General features: G+C 40.2%; 1 protein-coding gene across 2 annotated transcripts in view; it reads right to left on the bottom strand.

Annotated features, from left to right (window-relative positions):
• The window catches only part of AR (androgen receptor), a 180,302-nt gene that overhangs the window by 33,212 nt on the left and 131,726 nt on the right, over positions 1-15,364 (bottom strand). Inside the window, exons 3-4 of one of the 2 annotated variants that reach the window (XM_024240259.3) lie at positions 11,165-11,281; positions 7,502-7,733 (exon numbers count right to left, since the gene is read on the bottom strand). In XM_024240259.3, the coding sequence (XP_024096027.2) occupies positions 7,672-7,733; positions 11,165-11,281 (179 nt within the window). In that variant the 3' untranslated portion in view covers positions 7,502-7,671. Of the gene's footprint in view, positions 1-7,501; positions 7,734-11,164; positions 11,282-15,364 lie in introns of those variants that run through there. The other variant, XM_009234939.4, reaches the window with a different exon arrangement.

Raw genomic sequence — 15,364 nt, 5'->3', positions numbered from 1 at the left:
TGAAAAAGTGAACTGATGAAACATATAGAGTTTCACAAGGACTGAAATGTAACTAAGAGAGACTTGGCAGAGCCCCAAGAGTCCTATAAGTCCTATAAGTTTTTTCAAGGGTTCCTGAGAGGGGGCAAAGTGGGCCTGAGCATGTGGCTCCAAGCACCCCACTTCCTTTCAAACAAGAACAGCAGCATTTTATTCTGTACATATATTTGGGACTCTGCATCAAATTTTGTTTCAAGAAAAGGATCCATTTCCAAAAAAGAGTTCAAAGGCCTTGGATCTTGTCTATCCCTTCCTTTCCCCTCCAAACCAATTCTTAAAGACTGTTCAGACTGAAGAGCAAAGGTTAAGTCATGCCCAAGGTCACACAGCTAGATAATGGTAGAGCAGGAGCTAAAACTAAGGTATCCTGACTTCCAGGGTGGTGCTACTCTTTATATTTCATCGGGTTGAATAGCATCTTACTGGAGAGAAGGATCAGTGGTGGGAAATGGAGATTGGTGAGGAAGAACTAGGACAGGGATGAGAAGCAGGGAGCAGAGCCAATCCTTGGCAGGTATGGAGTGAGGGATTAGTAGGGAGTGCAACCAAATGGGATTAATAAGTGCATGCCAAATTCCCCCAGGCAAGAAGCCTCCTTGATTCTTTCCCCCAAGCCTCCATTCCCCTCCCAGCCCCAATTCTGGGTCAGAGAAATGGCAAGGCAAAAGAATATCAAATTTTATCTTTCAAGGTTTATGTTGGACTATTTAGTCTAATGGTTTTTAGTTCATGGAGGAGTAAACATAATTAATGATAGAATGATATGCAATGCTGCACATCCTTGCCAAAGCACAAGATCCGGCAGAAACTGTCTCCAAGTTTGCTCTCTGACTACTGAGCCAGAAGAAAGGGGCTCACTGTCCAGATACCATCCTGAGTGAGGGACAAAAGATTTTACCAAAAACCTGCTCATATGAAATTGTAGAGCCTGGAAATGCTTTTGAATACCAGGCTTTTCCACTGAAAAAAGTAACTACATGATTTTAGAGCATACATGCTTTTACAATTACATTTAAACTGACATTAAAAACAAATGTGAAACAGTCCAAGCTGAACAGGTCAGCATGACCTGGAAAGCAAACGAGAGAGAAAAAAAAAGGAAAAAAAAAAAAAAAGAAAAAAGATCCAATGTTAACAGCATTAATTCTCTCAGTCTGTTGTAAATAAGAAAATACGATTGGTGTATTAATGGCTTTATTAAGGGAAAATTTCACTAGCAGAAATATGCAACATTCAAACAAATAGAAAGCAGTTAAAAATAAACCTCTTTAGCCTTTCAATCCACATTAGGGAACTTCTTGTTGGTCTGGAGATTAAAATTCTGCCCTGAGAAAGGGGAAACTCCCCTCCTGAAGTCCTTCCTTGGCTTTTCTCCAGAATGTTGCTGAGTCAGGGGAAAGAGAAAGAAGTGTGTGTGTGTGTGTGTGTGTGTGTGAGAGAGAGAGAGAGAGAGAGAGTGTGTGTGTGTGTGTGTGTGTGTGTGTGTGTGTGTGTGTTTAGACAGACTAGAGAAGAAGGTGGGAAAGACAGGCCCCAGGCAAGTCAGGGAGAGTGCTTCTGACTCTCATATGTCTCTTTCCCTGGCTTCACAGACTCCACTTCTCCACTAGAAAGAAACTGGTGTCAATATGGAAGCTATGGAGCAGAGAGAGAACAAGATATTCCAAACTCTAAGTGATTCTTCTTTGACATTAATACAATGTTTGAGTCTGGCTTGGGAGAAGAATGAGAGGCCTCACAACTGACAAAGAGAAGCATGTGATGTGAGAGAGCAATCAAGGAGTGTGGCTACAGTAAGGCTAGATGTAAAAGGGAAAGTCTGACTCTAGTCTCTCAGTGTGTTTGAAGAGAGGGGTTGGCTGGCTTCTTCTCCTGGAGAAGCAGAAATCTGGTCCTTGTTTACTGAACTTCTGTGGATCAGCTACTACCTTCAGCTCAGTGACAGGGCCTGAGGCTAAGATCTAGGTCATTGGCAGGGATCCAGAAGGCTAGAACCTAAGGGGGAAATACGAATTGCCTAATACACAAATAAAGATGGCCACAGGAACCTCAGACAGACACAGTTGCTTCTTGTCCAAGGTGACACCTTGAGTCCCATCAGCAAAGTTTCTTCCTGGCAGCACACCACGAAAAGCAAGCGACTGAGCCAGAGCTTCACTGCATCCGCCTGAGTCAGTGCCTGGCCCCCATCATATGTGATCAAGAACAATCAAAAAGCACTTTGCCAATGCCAAGCCACATTACAGGAAACAATAATCACGATACTCACAACTACATGAATGGTAACCACTATTACTTCTACAGCCCGTCCTCACAACATCCCTGTGAGGTAGGAAAACACTATTGGTCCCTTTGGAGGGAGTCAGCAATCAAGAGAGTAGCCCCCAACTCCAACGTCAAAGTCTGTGTTGAGGAGCAAAAACCTAAGCTCCTAAGCCTCAGACTCCAGGTTTCTCCAGACTATCCACTAGAGCCCTCTAGAGCCCTCATTTTGAATGAGGCAAGTCAGCCTTTCTTCAGGGTCTGGTCATTTTGAGATGCTTGCAGTTGCCAACCCGGAATTTTTCTAGTATGAAAGAGAGACATTGTTGACTGTAGCAGTCTAAATATGGGCTTGTATCTAGCAGGCTCCATAATCAGATGCCTAAGCCGGGTCCTCTAACATAGGAAGCAGCATGTAAAGTTGGGGAGGTGGGTGGTTGCCATTTTTTATTGGGGGTTTCTCTTTTCCTATCTTATAAGACAGAGGTGAGATGGGGAAATGGAAAATTGTTTACTTGGAGTTTTTTCTTCTTTTCTGCTTTATTGACAAATATACTATATATATATACATATATATGTGTGTGTGCATCTCTCTGAACACAGTGGACAAGAGTTGTGTGTGGGGGGAGGTGGGGTGGGGAGTGAGAAGATGTAGGAGAAGAGAAGGGAGGTAGAATTTAAGTTACAGTCACTCAGAGACCAAGAAAGACTACTTGTTGGAGTCTGCTGAATTTCTTGCAGCAGCCAAACAACTGCATAATACTACAAGCATTATTATTCAGACTGGAGATGAGAATGCTTTGAAATTAATGTCTGTGTGCCTAACAGCTCACTAATCAAAGCTTCCATGCCTCATTTTCCACCCTGAAGAGAGTCATCAGTCTCTTTCGGTTTCATTGTGGCCAACATGACACTTCACTGCACAAGCTTGGGCTGGTGACTTTTCATCTTGGTCAAGATGCAGATTTTCTTCTTAGATCCAAATGCCAGTCCAAGTTTTCTGCAGGTGCTCGGTGCTTACACGTTTTTAATTGTTGACTGCTAGAGGGCTGAAATGTCCCTCAACAATCAATTTTTACTTCAGCCACAGGGGCATTGGTTCCATGGGGTATTAAGCAAGGGAAAATATATTTCTATGCCTTGGTTGAGATCTAAAAAGTATCACAAGGTTGAACTGGACTGAGAAGAATGGAACCTGATTCCAAAAAAGGTGATGCAGGATAGCGATGCAATTTCCTGTTTACTTCCTAGATATCTGTTGTCATAGAAATATTAATTAACAGATGAGCTGAAGGCTCTACCGATTTCTGGGTGGCTGTGTGTTTTTCCCTTAGTTCTACTTCTTAACAACGTGATCCCAAAAGATGTGCAAATGTCTGTAAAAAGCAGCTTGCTCAGGTAAGTTGTCTATGTATGTGTTCAGTATAAAAAGAAAATATTTTATATTTTTGTGATCTTAAGGAACACATCCCACAATTTGTAACAAGTGACACTCTTTTTAAATCATAAATAATAAAATGGTTTTAAACAAACAGGTTACCAACGAAAGTGAAGCTTTTTTCATGAATTATTATATTTGTAAAATACTTGCTTTTGTATATATGGCCTATTGTGTGCTGTGTACTCAGTTTTCTGCCTACTACCTTCAGAAAATATTGCCTATGACATCATCTTGCTCTCTCAAGAGCAACTGAGGGATTTTGGAGCACTCACAATAAAAGCAAACAACAATAAAATCTTTCTATTGCTATTACACTTTAAAAACTCAAGGATTTAAGTAGAAATTTTACAAGGAGGCACTCATTCAAGTATCAGATATGCGGTATCATTAATTTTTATGATTAGAAAAATTTACTTCTCTCTAACCATAGTTCTCTAAGAGCAAATGCTCAGAGACAGAGTACAACATATATGTGCTATCCCAGATAATATGGTTTGGAGGAATTAAGAGATGGAGTCTCTGTTTTTTCCATATGCAAATTCCCTTAAGAACTACAGTTAGAGAGACATAAAGCTTTTCCCCTCCAAAGTGTCACCAAATATGTATGTAACCAATTTAGGGATGACGATTTAGGTCTACGACTGGAAATTTCAAGGGTTGTTTCAAGGGTAATTTACAGACCAAAGAACAAAGAAACAAGAACCAAAAGCCACACTGTAACAGCAGAGAGAGAGAACAGACCCCAGTGGTGACTGGGAGCACAAACAAAGACCATGTTTCATCCACAAAAGAAGGGCTGAAGGGTACGGTGACATTGATTGTGTGCCTACTGTGTACCAGTTTCTCTACATACCTACAACGCCGTAAAAAAGATTTTATTATTCCCACAGTGTGGTTGGAGAAACTGAGGCTCAGAGAGGTCTGGTGATTTGCCCAAGGTCATCAAGATAGTAAGTGACAGAACTAAGACTAGAAACAAGGCCTCTCTGTTATCTGAGTCTATTGTACTATTTCCACTATGCCACAGGACGTCTTAAAACAAAAACCAACCAAACAAAAAATCCCCAGAGTTTCAAAGTGCTGAGTCACACGTTGCACATGTTGATGCCAAAATTTATAGATTAATTCTGCTCCTTGGTGCACACCTCAGTTATGCAGATCAGCCAAAGCACTCAGCTATCAAAGAATTGTGTGTAGGAAGCAGCACTTCTCAGAAATGAGACTTACCACTTGCATCACCAGCCTGAGGGTCTTTAGAATTCTAGTCTAGAGAGTCAAAGGAGAATGGAAGAAATCCCAGTAACTGAGTTCCACATTGTTAATTCTTTATGACACTCTGCTGCCTGCTGAACAGGAGGTAGAGGGGATTCAATCATTGGATGGTTTCTACAAATCTGTGATTTCTAGGCCTCCTACTTTAGCAATGACGTTATGTGGTAGCACTGTGATGGGGTTCTGAGTAAATGTCAAAATGTTGGTCAGACAGTGTATAAAAGGACTATTCAATTCTACAGCAGAATGTCTAGATATTCAAAATATTAAATGATCATTCTGCATGATGCTGGAAGTCACTATATTTCTTAGAAATAACTTCTTTAGCACAATCCTTAGGTCAGGAATATGTACCTGCAGACATTAGATAACTTGGGCAATAACCATGCTTTGGCCTAGGACAGTTTTGCATCCTATCCTTTGTGTATGACAACAATGTTACAGACCCAACATGATTAAGTTTAGTGGCCTTAGTAGCTAATAGCATAATAGCATAATCTTATGTACCATGTGGTAAGGATGCTCTGCTTTTGATCATTAATGCATTATTGACTGATTCTTAATGACACACACATCTGCAAAATGATGACCTGAGCTAGAGGTATTCTCTGCCTATAGGATAGAGTTTTTATCTATACTCAAGTTTTCGAAAGTGTATTCCAGAGAACAGTGGTTTTGTAGGATAACAGGTGTTATGCGAATAAATGAGGTCCTGTGGTTGAATCAACTTCGGGAATCCTGAGTAACAAAGTTCCTCGGTTACTTTACTGCAGTATTCACCAGGACCTGCGATATGCTAATAAGGATTGTAAATCTTCCTGAGCAGGACCATAATATGCAAGTTTCCCTCACTTATTTGACAATAGAAATCATATTTTTCATGGAACATGTCATGGAACTAGTTTTCTCAGAACACATACCAGTAAACACTGGCCTAGACCAAGGAAACTGGCTTTTGGTATGAGGGTAGGCCTCTTATACAAGCCAATTGCCTTGGTCTAAACCAGTACTTCTTCATATACGTGGTCAGTACTTGCAGGTAACAACCCAAATGGAAGTAACTAGCCCCAGGAACAAATCCTAGGTGTTTAGCAAAATTTGATCCTGGAAATTTCTCTCTAGCTGGCCTTTCTAAAATTGTCTCACTTTCTAAAATTTAAGCCCTCATCAACAAAACATTTGTGCTGCTGCCAGTTTTCCTTAAAGAAACATGCAAATAAACAAAATAATATGTCATCATGCCTATCCCATGCTCACAGATTTTCAACTGCTTGAAGTCTAAACTACCTAGTATAATAACCAAGTTTGCTTTCAATGTGGTTTCAACTTGCCCTTACCATTTCCCCAGCTCTGGCCATGTTAAACCAATTGCTGTTCCTCAAACCCTCAATGCATTTTGTTCATGTCTCTGTGCCTTCATTCAAACTATACCCTTTGCCTTGGATGTCCTTTTCCTTCCATTTCACTAAACTTCTTCAAGTGATTTCTTATTTTTCCTTTATGGCTAAGGTATATTCCTCATTACTGCCTTTCTCCTCTTGCTTAAATTTTTGAGGAAAGGAATAATATCTTATTCAGTTCTGCTTCCCCAAAATGCCTAGCAGAGTGTCTGGCACATAGTTGGTACTCAATAAATATTTGCTAAATGAATAAATAAATGAGTAAATGGATGAAAAGATGAAAGCATGAGCTTCTTGGCTGGCTGGAAGGATGGATGGATAGATACATGGATGAATAAATGCTGTGAAGAACCATGCCATGAATAGTAATTCAGCAGTGAAATCACTCTGTTGCATTCAGGACATGGGATCCTGAGGTAGCAATGCTGGGATGCTCTTGAACATGGGGAATGATGAGACAGCTGGCATCAGGGCTGTCTTCAACAATGGAAACTGCAAGGATGTTCATAGCGTCCATAACGACATCAGACCATGGCCATAGGCTCCTTGAGCCATCCTCTCAACTAGATAATTCATAGAGGTTGTCAAAACCTGTAGATATGTTAAGTTTTTATTCCCAGATGCAATATGTTCAGTCTCCTAGTAGGAAAGATACTTCTCAAATATGCTAGACGAATCTGTGAAGGAAATGCTGCACACCTCAGGTTCTCACATGGTCTAGGACTCCATGTTCCTTCTCTTCTTCCGGGATTTGGCTGCTACCTGAAATCTCTGAAAGGCCTACTACCTTCCATGGTCCAGGAGAGGAAGGAATCAACAGGGACCAACACCATTTACTAAATGCTGAGAACTCAAGAGTTGCAAAACACAGAAATAAATCATGTTTGTGGAGGAATAGGAGGGAAAGTGGGAAGGAGGAAAGAGTCGGGGAGAAGATGGCAGGAAGGGCACTTCTTTCTTTCTCATTCCATCTTGGAAACAAGGAGTGTACCCTTGGAAAGTGCGGAGAAAAATGAGAGATGGCTTTAAATTTATCCTAACTATGGACTGTGAGAAAGCCACAGCTAATTCACTGGAGGGAAGGTCCTCATTTGGACTTTTTTTGTAAGTGTTTTCTGAAATGAAAAGTAGTCAAGGGATTTAAATTCTTCAAGCAATTAACAATATGTGGTTTTCAAATGCAGCCAGGAATGAATCATCTACAAAGAAAGGCTGATCTCTGTTGTGGTTGAGCAGCTGAGAGTCTGAAGGTAGTCTTTAAGGAAGCCATTCTGAGACTCCAACCACCTTCAAGATTCTTTCAGAAACAACAACAGCTGCTAGAAAAAAAAGCAAGGAACAGGTAGGTAGGCCTGGAAGCAGGAAAGAAAAAGCTGTATCTATTAAGTATCTCTGAGCTGAAGAGATTCCATCACCAAACAGTGAATGAAACACTATAGAGAAAGCCAGATTAGAGATCTTGAGGCCTCAAGACCAAGCAACCATCAGCTGAAGAGTGCCAGCTTCTTTAAGATACAGAGACAGCCCTTCTGCCCTCCACTCCCTCAATAATAGGTCTAGTCTACTTTTAGACAGATATCTTAAGTAGGTGTGAATGGAGGTACATACAATTACGATGTATCAAAGCACTCAAGTCTCACTATCTATACTTCTGGGAGCAGGGAACAGACAATCTAAGAAAGGGCTGAAAAACAATCTTTTCTGTGTGGCTTTTTACATAGAATCACAAAATGTTAGCACCAGAAAGGTCCTTGGTGAAGCCCACAATTCCAGTTCTATGATGGGAGAACCAAGCATCAGAGGAGAGAAGGGACTTGCCCAAGGCCACATTCCTAGTTGCCATTTTGGAATATATTATATAATTTTGATTTGAGTGATGGGAATCAGAAGATAAAATTATATGAATTCTTCTTCAAGGTAATCAATATGTCTATGCTAAATCCAAATCTGATGAAAATGGAAGTCTACTCCTTAAGGAAGAGACAAGGGCCACTTTGTATTGACACTTTCTTTCTTTTCCATTGTTTCAGTAAAGGTGTGCTGTGCATTGAATGTGTAAGTTAACAATAAACTTGGGAGGGGGTTGTGTCAGTAGGGCAGGGAACGTGGAGATAAGTTCATTCAGCAAAATGGAAAGATTTGCTCTTCAAGCAGTGATTTAAGAAGGTAAACAATTGGGTTTTTACTGGCATGGTATTTGAACATAGCACATGATTCCCTTAATTACTAAAATTAGCTTCTGAACAGGATCCTGGTTGTACTTTTTGGTTTGAGGTAATCAAGAGTGTTTTCTGGCGATTCTCTGCCTGTTGGTGCTGTTACATATTATATGGCATACCAAGTTACTTAGGGTAAAAGCCATTGGGAAGTGCTCTGTTACAGACTTTCCAGCTAAATTACTAGTGACCTCAATGTCATATTAAGCCCCCATATTTGTCTAGCATTTTGCTATTTATCAAAGATGTTCACATTCTTCATGTCATCTGATCCTCATTATAACTCTATGAGGATGGTATTTCTAAATCAGAGACGAAGAAATTGAGGCTCAGAGGGGCACACAGTAAATAAAGGAGCTGAGCCTTTAAACTAGATCTGCCTGACTCTAAAAGCAAGGCCATTTACACAACATCAAGAATCCTGGTATCTTGTGAACACTTCCTGAAGTTTGCCAGCCTCAAGCTCTAATGCCTAGCATGGTGCCTTGTACATGGAAGACACTCAAAATATCATGGGCCTGCAACTGAAATGAAGGCCAGACACAGCACTTCTCAGCTTGTCTTCATTGTGTTCACCAAGCCCACTCAAATTTGAGTACTATACCAATGAATCAATTTGAAAATGTACTGAACCATTGTCAACAATAAATTAATTTACAAACCTGCATCTGACTGCTATATAGTGTAGTGAAATTATCTGTTATACACAGGCTTCTTTTCAAAAGTGGTTCACTATAATCATGTCACAGGCTGCTTTATAATGGAGAATGTTGGCTGAGACATGGAATTAATGTTAAGATTTGCATCCAAATGTTATGAGGACTTTTGTTACCATTAAACTTTACCTGCATCAAAGTGGACTTGCAATTCATATTGCCAGATGGCAAGCCAAGAGGTCCCTACTTGAGAGTCCCTATCTTTTATCCTATACATAATTCACAGAAGGCTAAATAATTGACAGTTGAGTGTATAAGAACCCTCAACATGGGGCTGCAACATTCATATGGAGAACATTTTCTCTTGTCAATCACTTTGTCACCCTTCCTGCCTTTGCCTCTGTACTCCCTGACCCCAGTCCTACTTCTTCTCCACTGTAGACCTCAATTGTTGGATTTCTTTGGGGGTGCACCAAGCAAACCAAAACAAGGTTGAGTTTTCTCAGATATCTGAGTCTCATTTGATGGGGATGCTTGGAAAGCCACTCACAGAACATCTACCTGTGATGTTTGGGAGTACTGGATGCTACTTGAGATGATTCTTTTGAAATTGTCTCTCATCCAGCCTGGGTCAATTCATGTGAGATACTTTGTTCTGTTTAAATAATACTACTGCCCTGTGAGGATGGGGAGGATATAGTTATCTATATGAAGATCCACACATGGCCCTGCTCCAGGATAAGAGAACTAGTTGTTGTCTATAAATGTGCACATAGGCAGACAAGGTACTGAACACCTCACAGAAAGCCAGAGAGGGACAACTGGTCTAAATTAGCCTTAAGAGGAGTAGGGAGAGGGTTGGATTCTAGGCACTTGGGTTTTCCAGGCTAATAATGAATAATTAGGTATGAGGCTACAGTTGCAGGCACTCAGAAATAGGCTTGCCTTTCTTCAAATTCCATTTCCAAATCGAAGTAGATTAATGATCTTGTTTTTCTCATGAAAGACACATCTTTCTGGAAGTAGCAGGCAGCAGCGAGGACCCTGGCATTGGGCAGATGTAAACATGAAGAGATGGGGGAGTTTGGAGAGGGAAAATATAAGTGTCAATCAACTGATGTCAAGCCTTTCTGGAATGGTGACAACACTCATGGTAGACAAGTTTGTGGGACAGAGAGCCTTATGATAGAGGAACGCCCTTGAAAGAGCTGTATCTTCCTTCTATCACGTTACTGTGCTACTGAAAAAAATGCTTTTGGAAATGATCAATAGCTTTGCAAAGAAAAGGAAATTATTAAAACACCTGTTCATCTTTGGGAGAGATAGGATAGGAAATTGGCTCTGTGTGGCAGCCTAGTCACAGGCTCCAAAGAGGAGTAGCTTCTCATTCGAGGTGGCTGGCCCTACAACATAGGCAGCAGTTAGCTAAGGGATATTCCCAGGTGTTCAGGATCAGCCTGTGCCTGGGTCATCCTGCGCCTATGCCTGGGTCATCCTGCACCTCTGACTGTTCTGGATTTCTTAGTTCTCTCATCCTAGCTACTATTGAACAACATCAGGCCAGTATCATTAAGTCCCCTGGGTGCCCTGCCCAGTGAGATGCATCCTCACTCACCCTCTGTTGGCTCCTGATCCCTGCTTCACATCACCTGCTCTAATGCTGAGCCCCGGAATGGGGATTGGTATAGGTAAGGATTAAAAAAATGGCCCCAGCTGGGTGATGGCCACATTGGCTATGAAAGGGTCAGCCTGTGTCTAGAGCATGGCTGGTCCCCTTGGAAGCATCAAAGAAGAAAATCTGGTTTAAAGAGAGACTAGAAAATGAGGGAGGAAAGGGGGAGAGAGGAAGGAGGAGGAAGAGAAAGAAAAGTATCTTACCTCCCAGAGTCATCCCTGCTTCATAACATTTCCGAAGACGACAAGATGGACAATTTTTCCTTCGGAATTTATCAATAGTGCAATCATTTCTGCTGGCACACAGGTACTTCTGTTTCCCTGGGAGAACAAATACAAGAGTTGATAGACCTGTTAATGAGTTTGCAGAGTCTCTTTCTTCGGGTATTTCTAGAACAGAAAAGATATGAAATTATATCCTACCACATGAAAAAAAGTGGACAGAGTATGGCACCAAACAATTTGATCATACAGAACCTAAATATTAAAACAGTTTAATTTGGCACTATATTGTTTGATTTCCATTGGTGTTTTTCTTAGGGATGAACAATTCAGATCCTGATGATATCTCCATTATTAGGACTACTCAATGGTTTTTAAAATAAGATGCTCTACTTTTACCAAAAGCCAGAAATGCCCATGAGAAAATGATCCATTGTGGAACTTGTCACCCCTTTAGCATGGCGTAGAAGAGATTTGAACTCAGTCAATGTTTCTTCCTATTGATACCTGTAATCATGCATAGAATTACACTCGAGCTAATAAGATGCTTATTTTTCATAATATCAGCACAGGAAAACTTCTATAAAAGATAACTCCATGGGATTTCTAACTGTTTTTAGATTGCTGGTGATCATACCCCCAGTCTTGCAGGTTATAAAAATCAGAGATAAAGCCCACTCTACGTAGTGAATCACAGCAAGTAAAAGGAAGTTCGATGAAGCCAACAGAGTAACAAAGATCACTGTCATGCACACCTGGAGTTGTCACAGATACACAGAAGCGCACACACATACACATGCTCAGACCTAGAGATCCTCAGAATTACAGCTGTTCAAACATATTTTGCTCAATACTTTGCTCCTTTATGCTAGCACAATCCTGGCACACAGCAGGCTCTCAACAAACGTGGATTGACTGACTAAACATGTAAATACAGCAGATGGATGCAATGACACACAGTCACCAGTAGGAATAGGCAAAAATACATCCTTGGCTGCTCTGAAACACGCAGAACTTCTCATGCTTACAACCCTGCTCCAGCTTCAGCTTCTGCACCCCCTCACTCCTTTCTGTCTCTAAGTCCCTGGTATTTTTTCCTCAAATTTATTGCTGTGCTTTGACTTACTGGATAGACTGGGATTTTAGGGAAGCTTCTTTAAGCAGAGGAAGAATGCTTGTGGTCGGAAAAAGAAAGAGAAACTAACGAGTGATTGATATTTGAGCGTAGAAAAAAAAAAACAACTAAAAACATAAATTTAACTATACATCAGCCTTCCTCTCCCTTTACTAAGCCTAAAAAGTGAAGATTAGGCACAGAAATACATCTATTATAGTAGGCTATTTTATGTAGTAGGTTCAGTAGTAACCAGGTCAGCAAAGAACTTCTTTTACATAAAGTGCTACTTGCAAGAACATAAGATTAGTTTTATTGTAGTAAAGGATCCTTTTTCCTTTCCTCCTTTTTAACGTTTTATTTCCTTTTTTTCCTTTAATTTTCCTTTCTTCTTTCCTTCTTTTCTCCCTTTAGGAAAGGATTCCAAAATGCTTGGCTTGAAGGAAATGTTAAAAATCACAACAGTACAACTCTCATTCCAAGTAGGAGTTCCAGGGAAGTGACTTACCTGAAGAAGCACACTGAATCAGAGGCCCCCAAAGGAAGAAAACTACTATTTATTGGGTGTCTACTATGAACTAGGCCTGTGTTAGGGGTTTTTAACATATGAGAAAACTAAGGTCTCTAGGCCAGTGCTCTTTCTAGCATACTACAGGATTTTATTTGCATAAATAGAACACATAATTTGCTAACAGCTTTTTTTCTGTTGCAAACTGAGGACTACGATATGTGCACAGAAAGGACGGTGCTATGAGTGCTGTTCAGCCTTTGGGTATTAGCTCCTCAAAAACAGGTCCTGTATCCAATTCTAGTGCGTTCAATTCCAATGTTGTAGCTGTTCTAGAACTGGTACACTCCCACAGTATTGGTACTGCTGCAATCCTCAAGACCAGCTTGTTACACTGATTACTGAAATAAGCTTAGGTTAGAAAGTGCATGACTTCTTTGAGAAATCTCGTCTTCCCCAGGAAAATACTTTCCTGGACCCCAGTTTGTCAAGAAATGGTTGCACAGCCAATGGAATATGGCTCCCAGAATAGTTCTAGATTGCCCTTCTGAAAGAGAATCACTCTGTGAATGAGAGAGGTTATAGTGGAAAAGCATGAATTTTTTTTTTTCAATTTGGAACTCAGATAATTTTCTTAGCATAGCTCACACCTTTTCTCTGGGTACCTCTTGGTCTAAAACAAGGCGACCTAAAACATAGATATTCTTTACAATTTACTCAGGAGTAAGTGCAAAAGCCCAGTACAACCAAAGCCATGACATATTAATTTAACATTTACTGATAATCTATTATGTGCCAGGCCCTGCATTGGGTATTGAGGTTACAGAGGAAAATCTCTAATGAACAAAAATACACAAGTGCCAGATGAGAGAAAGAGCAGTGGGCTGAAAGCCCCAACATCTGAATCCTTGTTCAGCCTTATCACTAACTCACTATATGACCTTGGACAAGTCCTTTTGCCTCTCTGGGCCCCATTGATTACATGAGATAGATTGGACTGGAAAGTCATTAAAATCTTTTCCAGCTCTAAGAATCTTGAAGGACATCTGGATTTCTTCTGCAATATATGTAGAGAGTTTTTTTTTAAATGTAAAGGACTTAAGTATTACTGGTAAGCAAGAAACTATCCAAAATAATAGGCTTATGTCCCTGTAGTCTGTCTTTTTAGGATAGTAACTTATTGCAACATTGTCTCTTACATCTAGAATCATTTAGTCTCTTATTTTTGTTTTCTAAAGCTCTCCCAAAACTCAAGGTGGTTAATATTGCCTTAGAAAGGCACTGATGTTGCCAGTTACATGCAACATAGGCATAAACATGCTAATGTACATGTGTGTATTCATGTATGTGTGAGTGCATAGGTGTTTGAGTGAGTGTGACTGAATAATTAACACAGGGAATACAACACCCACACACTGGATTTTGGAATTATCTGTGCACATGTGGGTGATCACATAAAGCATAAAACACACCAAAACATACAAATAGGTACACATGACACATGTGTTCCTTCAAAGCAGAATGAGGAATTTAATGTTTGAAATGACACTTAATAGTGACAAAAGTGGTTGAGGATTGCAAAGATGGATATGAAAGGAATCTTTTTTTCTGTAAGTCCTAAAAATAAGACCTTATTTATCTGTACAATTTGGTTTAAGGACAAAGATAGGGATGGAACAGGCAATCTCTCAAGACTGCTTCCAAGTCACTTCTCCTATCTGAATTATCACTTCCCCAAATGATGGTAGAGCCAAGGTAAAATCATTGGGCTGCTATTATTTCTTTCCTATTTATTCAATTTCTCCAAATATATGGATGAGGCTATCAGAGTTCTTAACAGTAACAATAATCACTCTCATTTGATTAGTTTGCAAAGTTTAATAATAATCTGCAAGGCCAGGTGCAGTGGCTCACTCCTGTAATCCCAGCACTTTGGAAGGCCAAGGTGGAAAGATCGCTTGAGCACAGGAGTTTGAGAACAGCCTGGGCAACATAGTGAGACTCTGTCTCTATAAAAAAAATGAAAAAAAAATTAGCTAGGTGTGGTGGTGTGCACCTGTATTCCCAGCTACTCAGGAGGCTGAGGGGCTAGGATCCTTTGTGCCTGGGAGGTCGTGGCTGAAGTAAGCTGTGATTGTGGTACTGCACTCCAGCCTGGGTGACAGAGTGAGACCCTGTCTCAAAATAATAATTAAATAATAATAATAATCTGTGCAAAGTAAGTATAACAGAGATTATTATACACTTCATTCTATGATGAAGAAAATTAGGCTCATTAATATGAAATTGGCTAGGACTTCCAGTACTATGTTAAACAGAAGTGGTGAGAGTGAGCATCCTTATCTCATTCCTGGTCATTGAATATAATGTTAGCTGTGGGCTTGTCTGATATGGCCTTTATTGTGTCGAGAAACATTCCTTCTAATACCCAATTTCTTGAAAGATTTTATCATAAAATGATGTTGAATTTTGACAAATTATTTTTCTCCATCTATTGAGATGATCATATAGCTTTTGTCCTTCATTCTGTTAATATTATTGATTTGCATATGTTGAACCA

Source organism: Pongo abelii, chromosome X (assembly GCF_028885655.2).
Source record: "Pongo abelii isolate AG06213 chromosome X, NHGRI_mPonAbe1-v2.0_pri, whole genome shotgun sequence".
NCBI classification, from domain to species: domain Eukaryota; kingdom Metazoa; phylum Chordata; class Mammalia; order Primates; family Hominidae; genus Pongo; species Pongo abelii.
The sequence above is the reverse complement of the archived record's forward strand: the minus strand, read 5'-3'. Positions and strand labels throughout refer to the sequence as shown.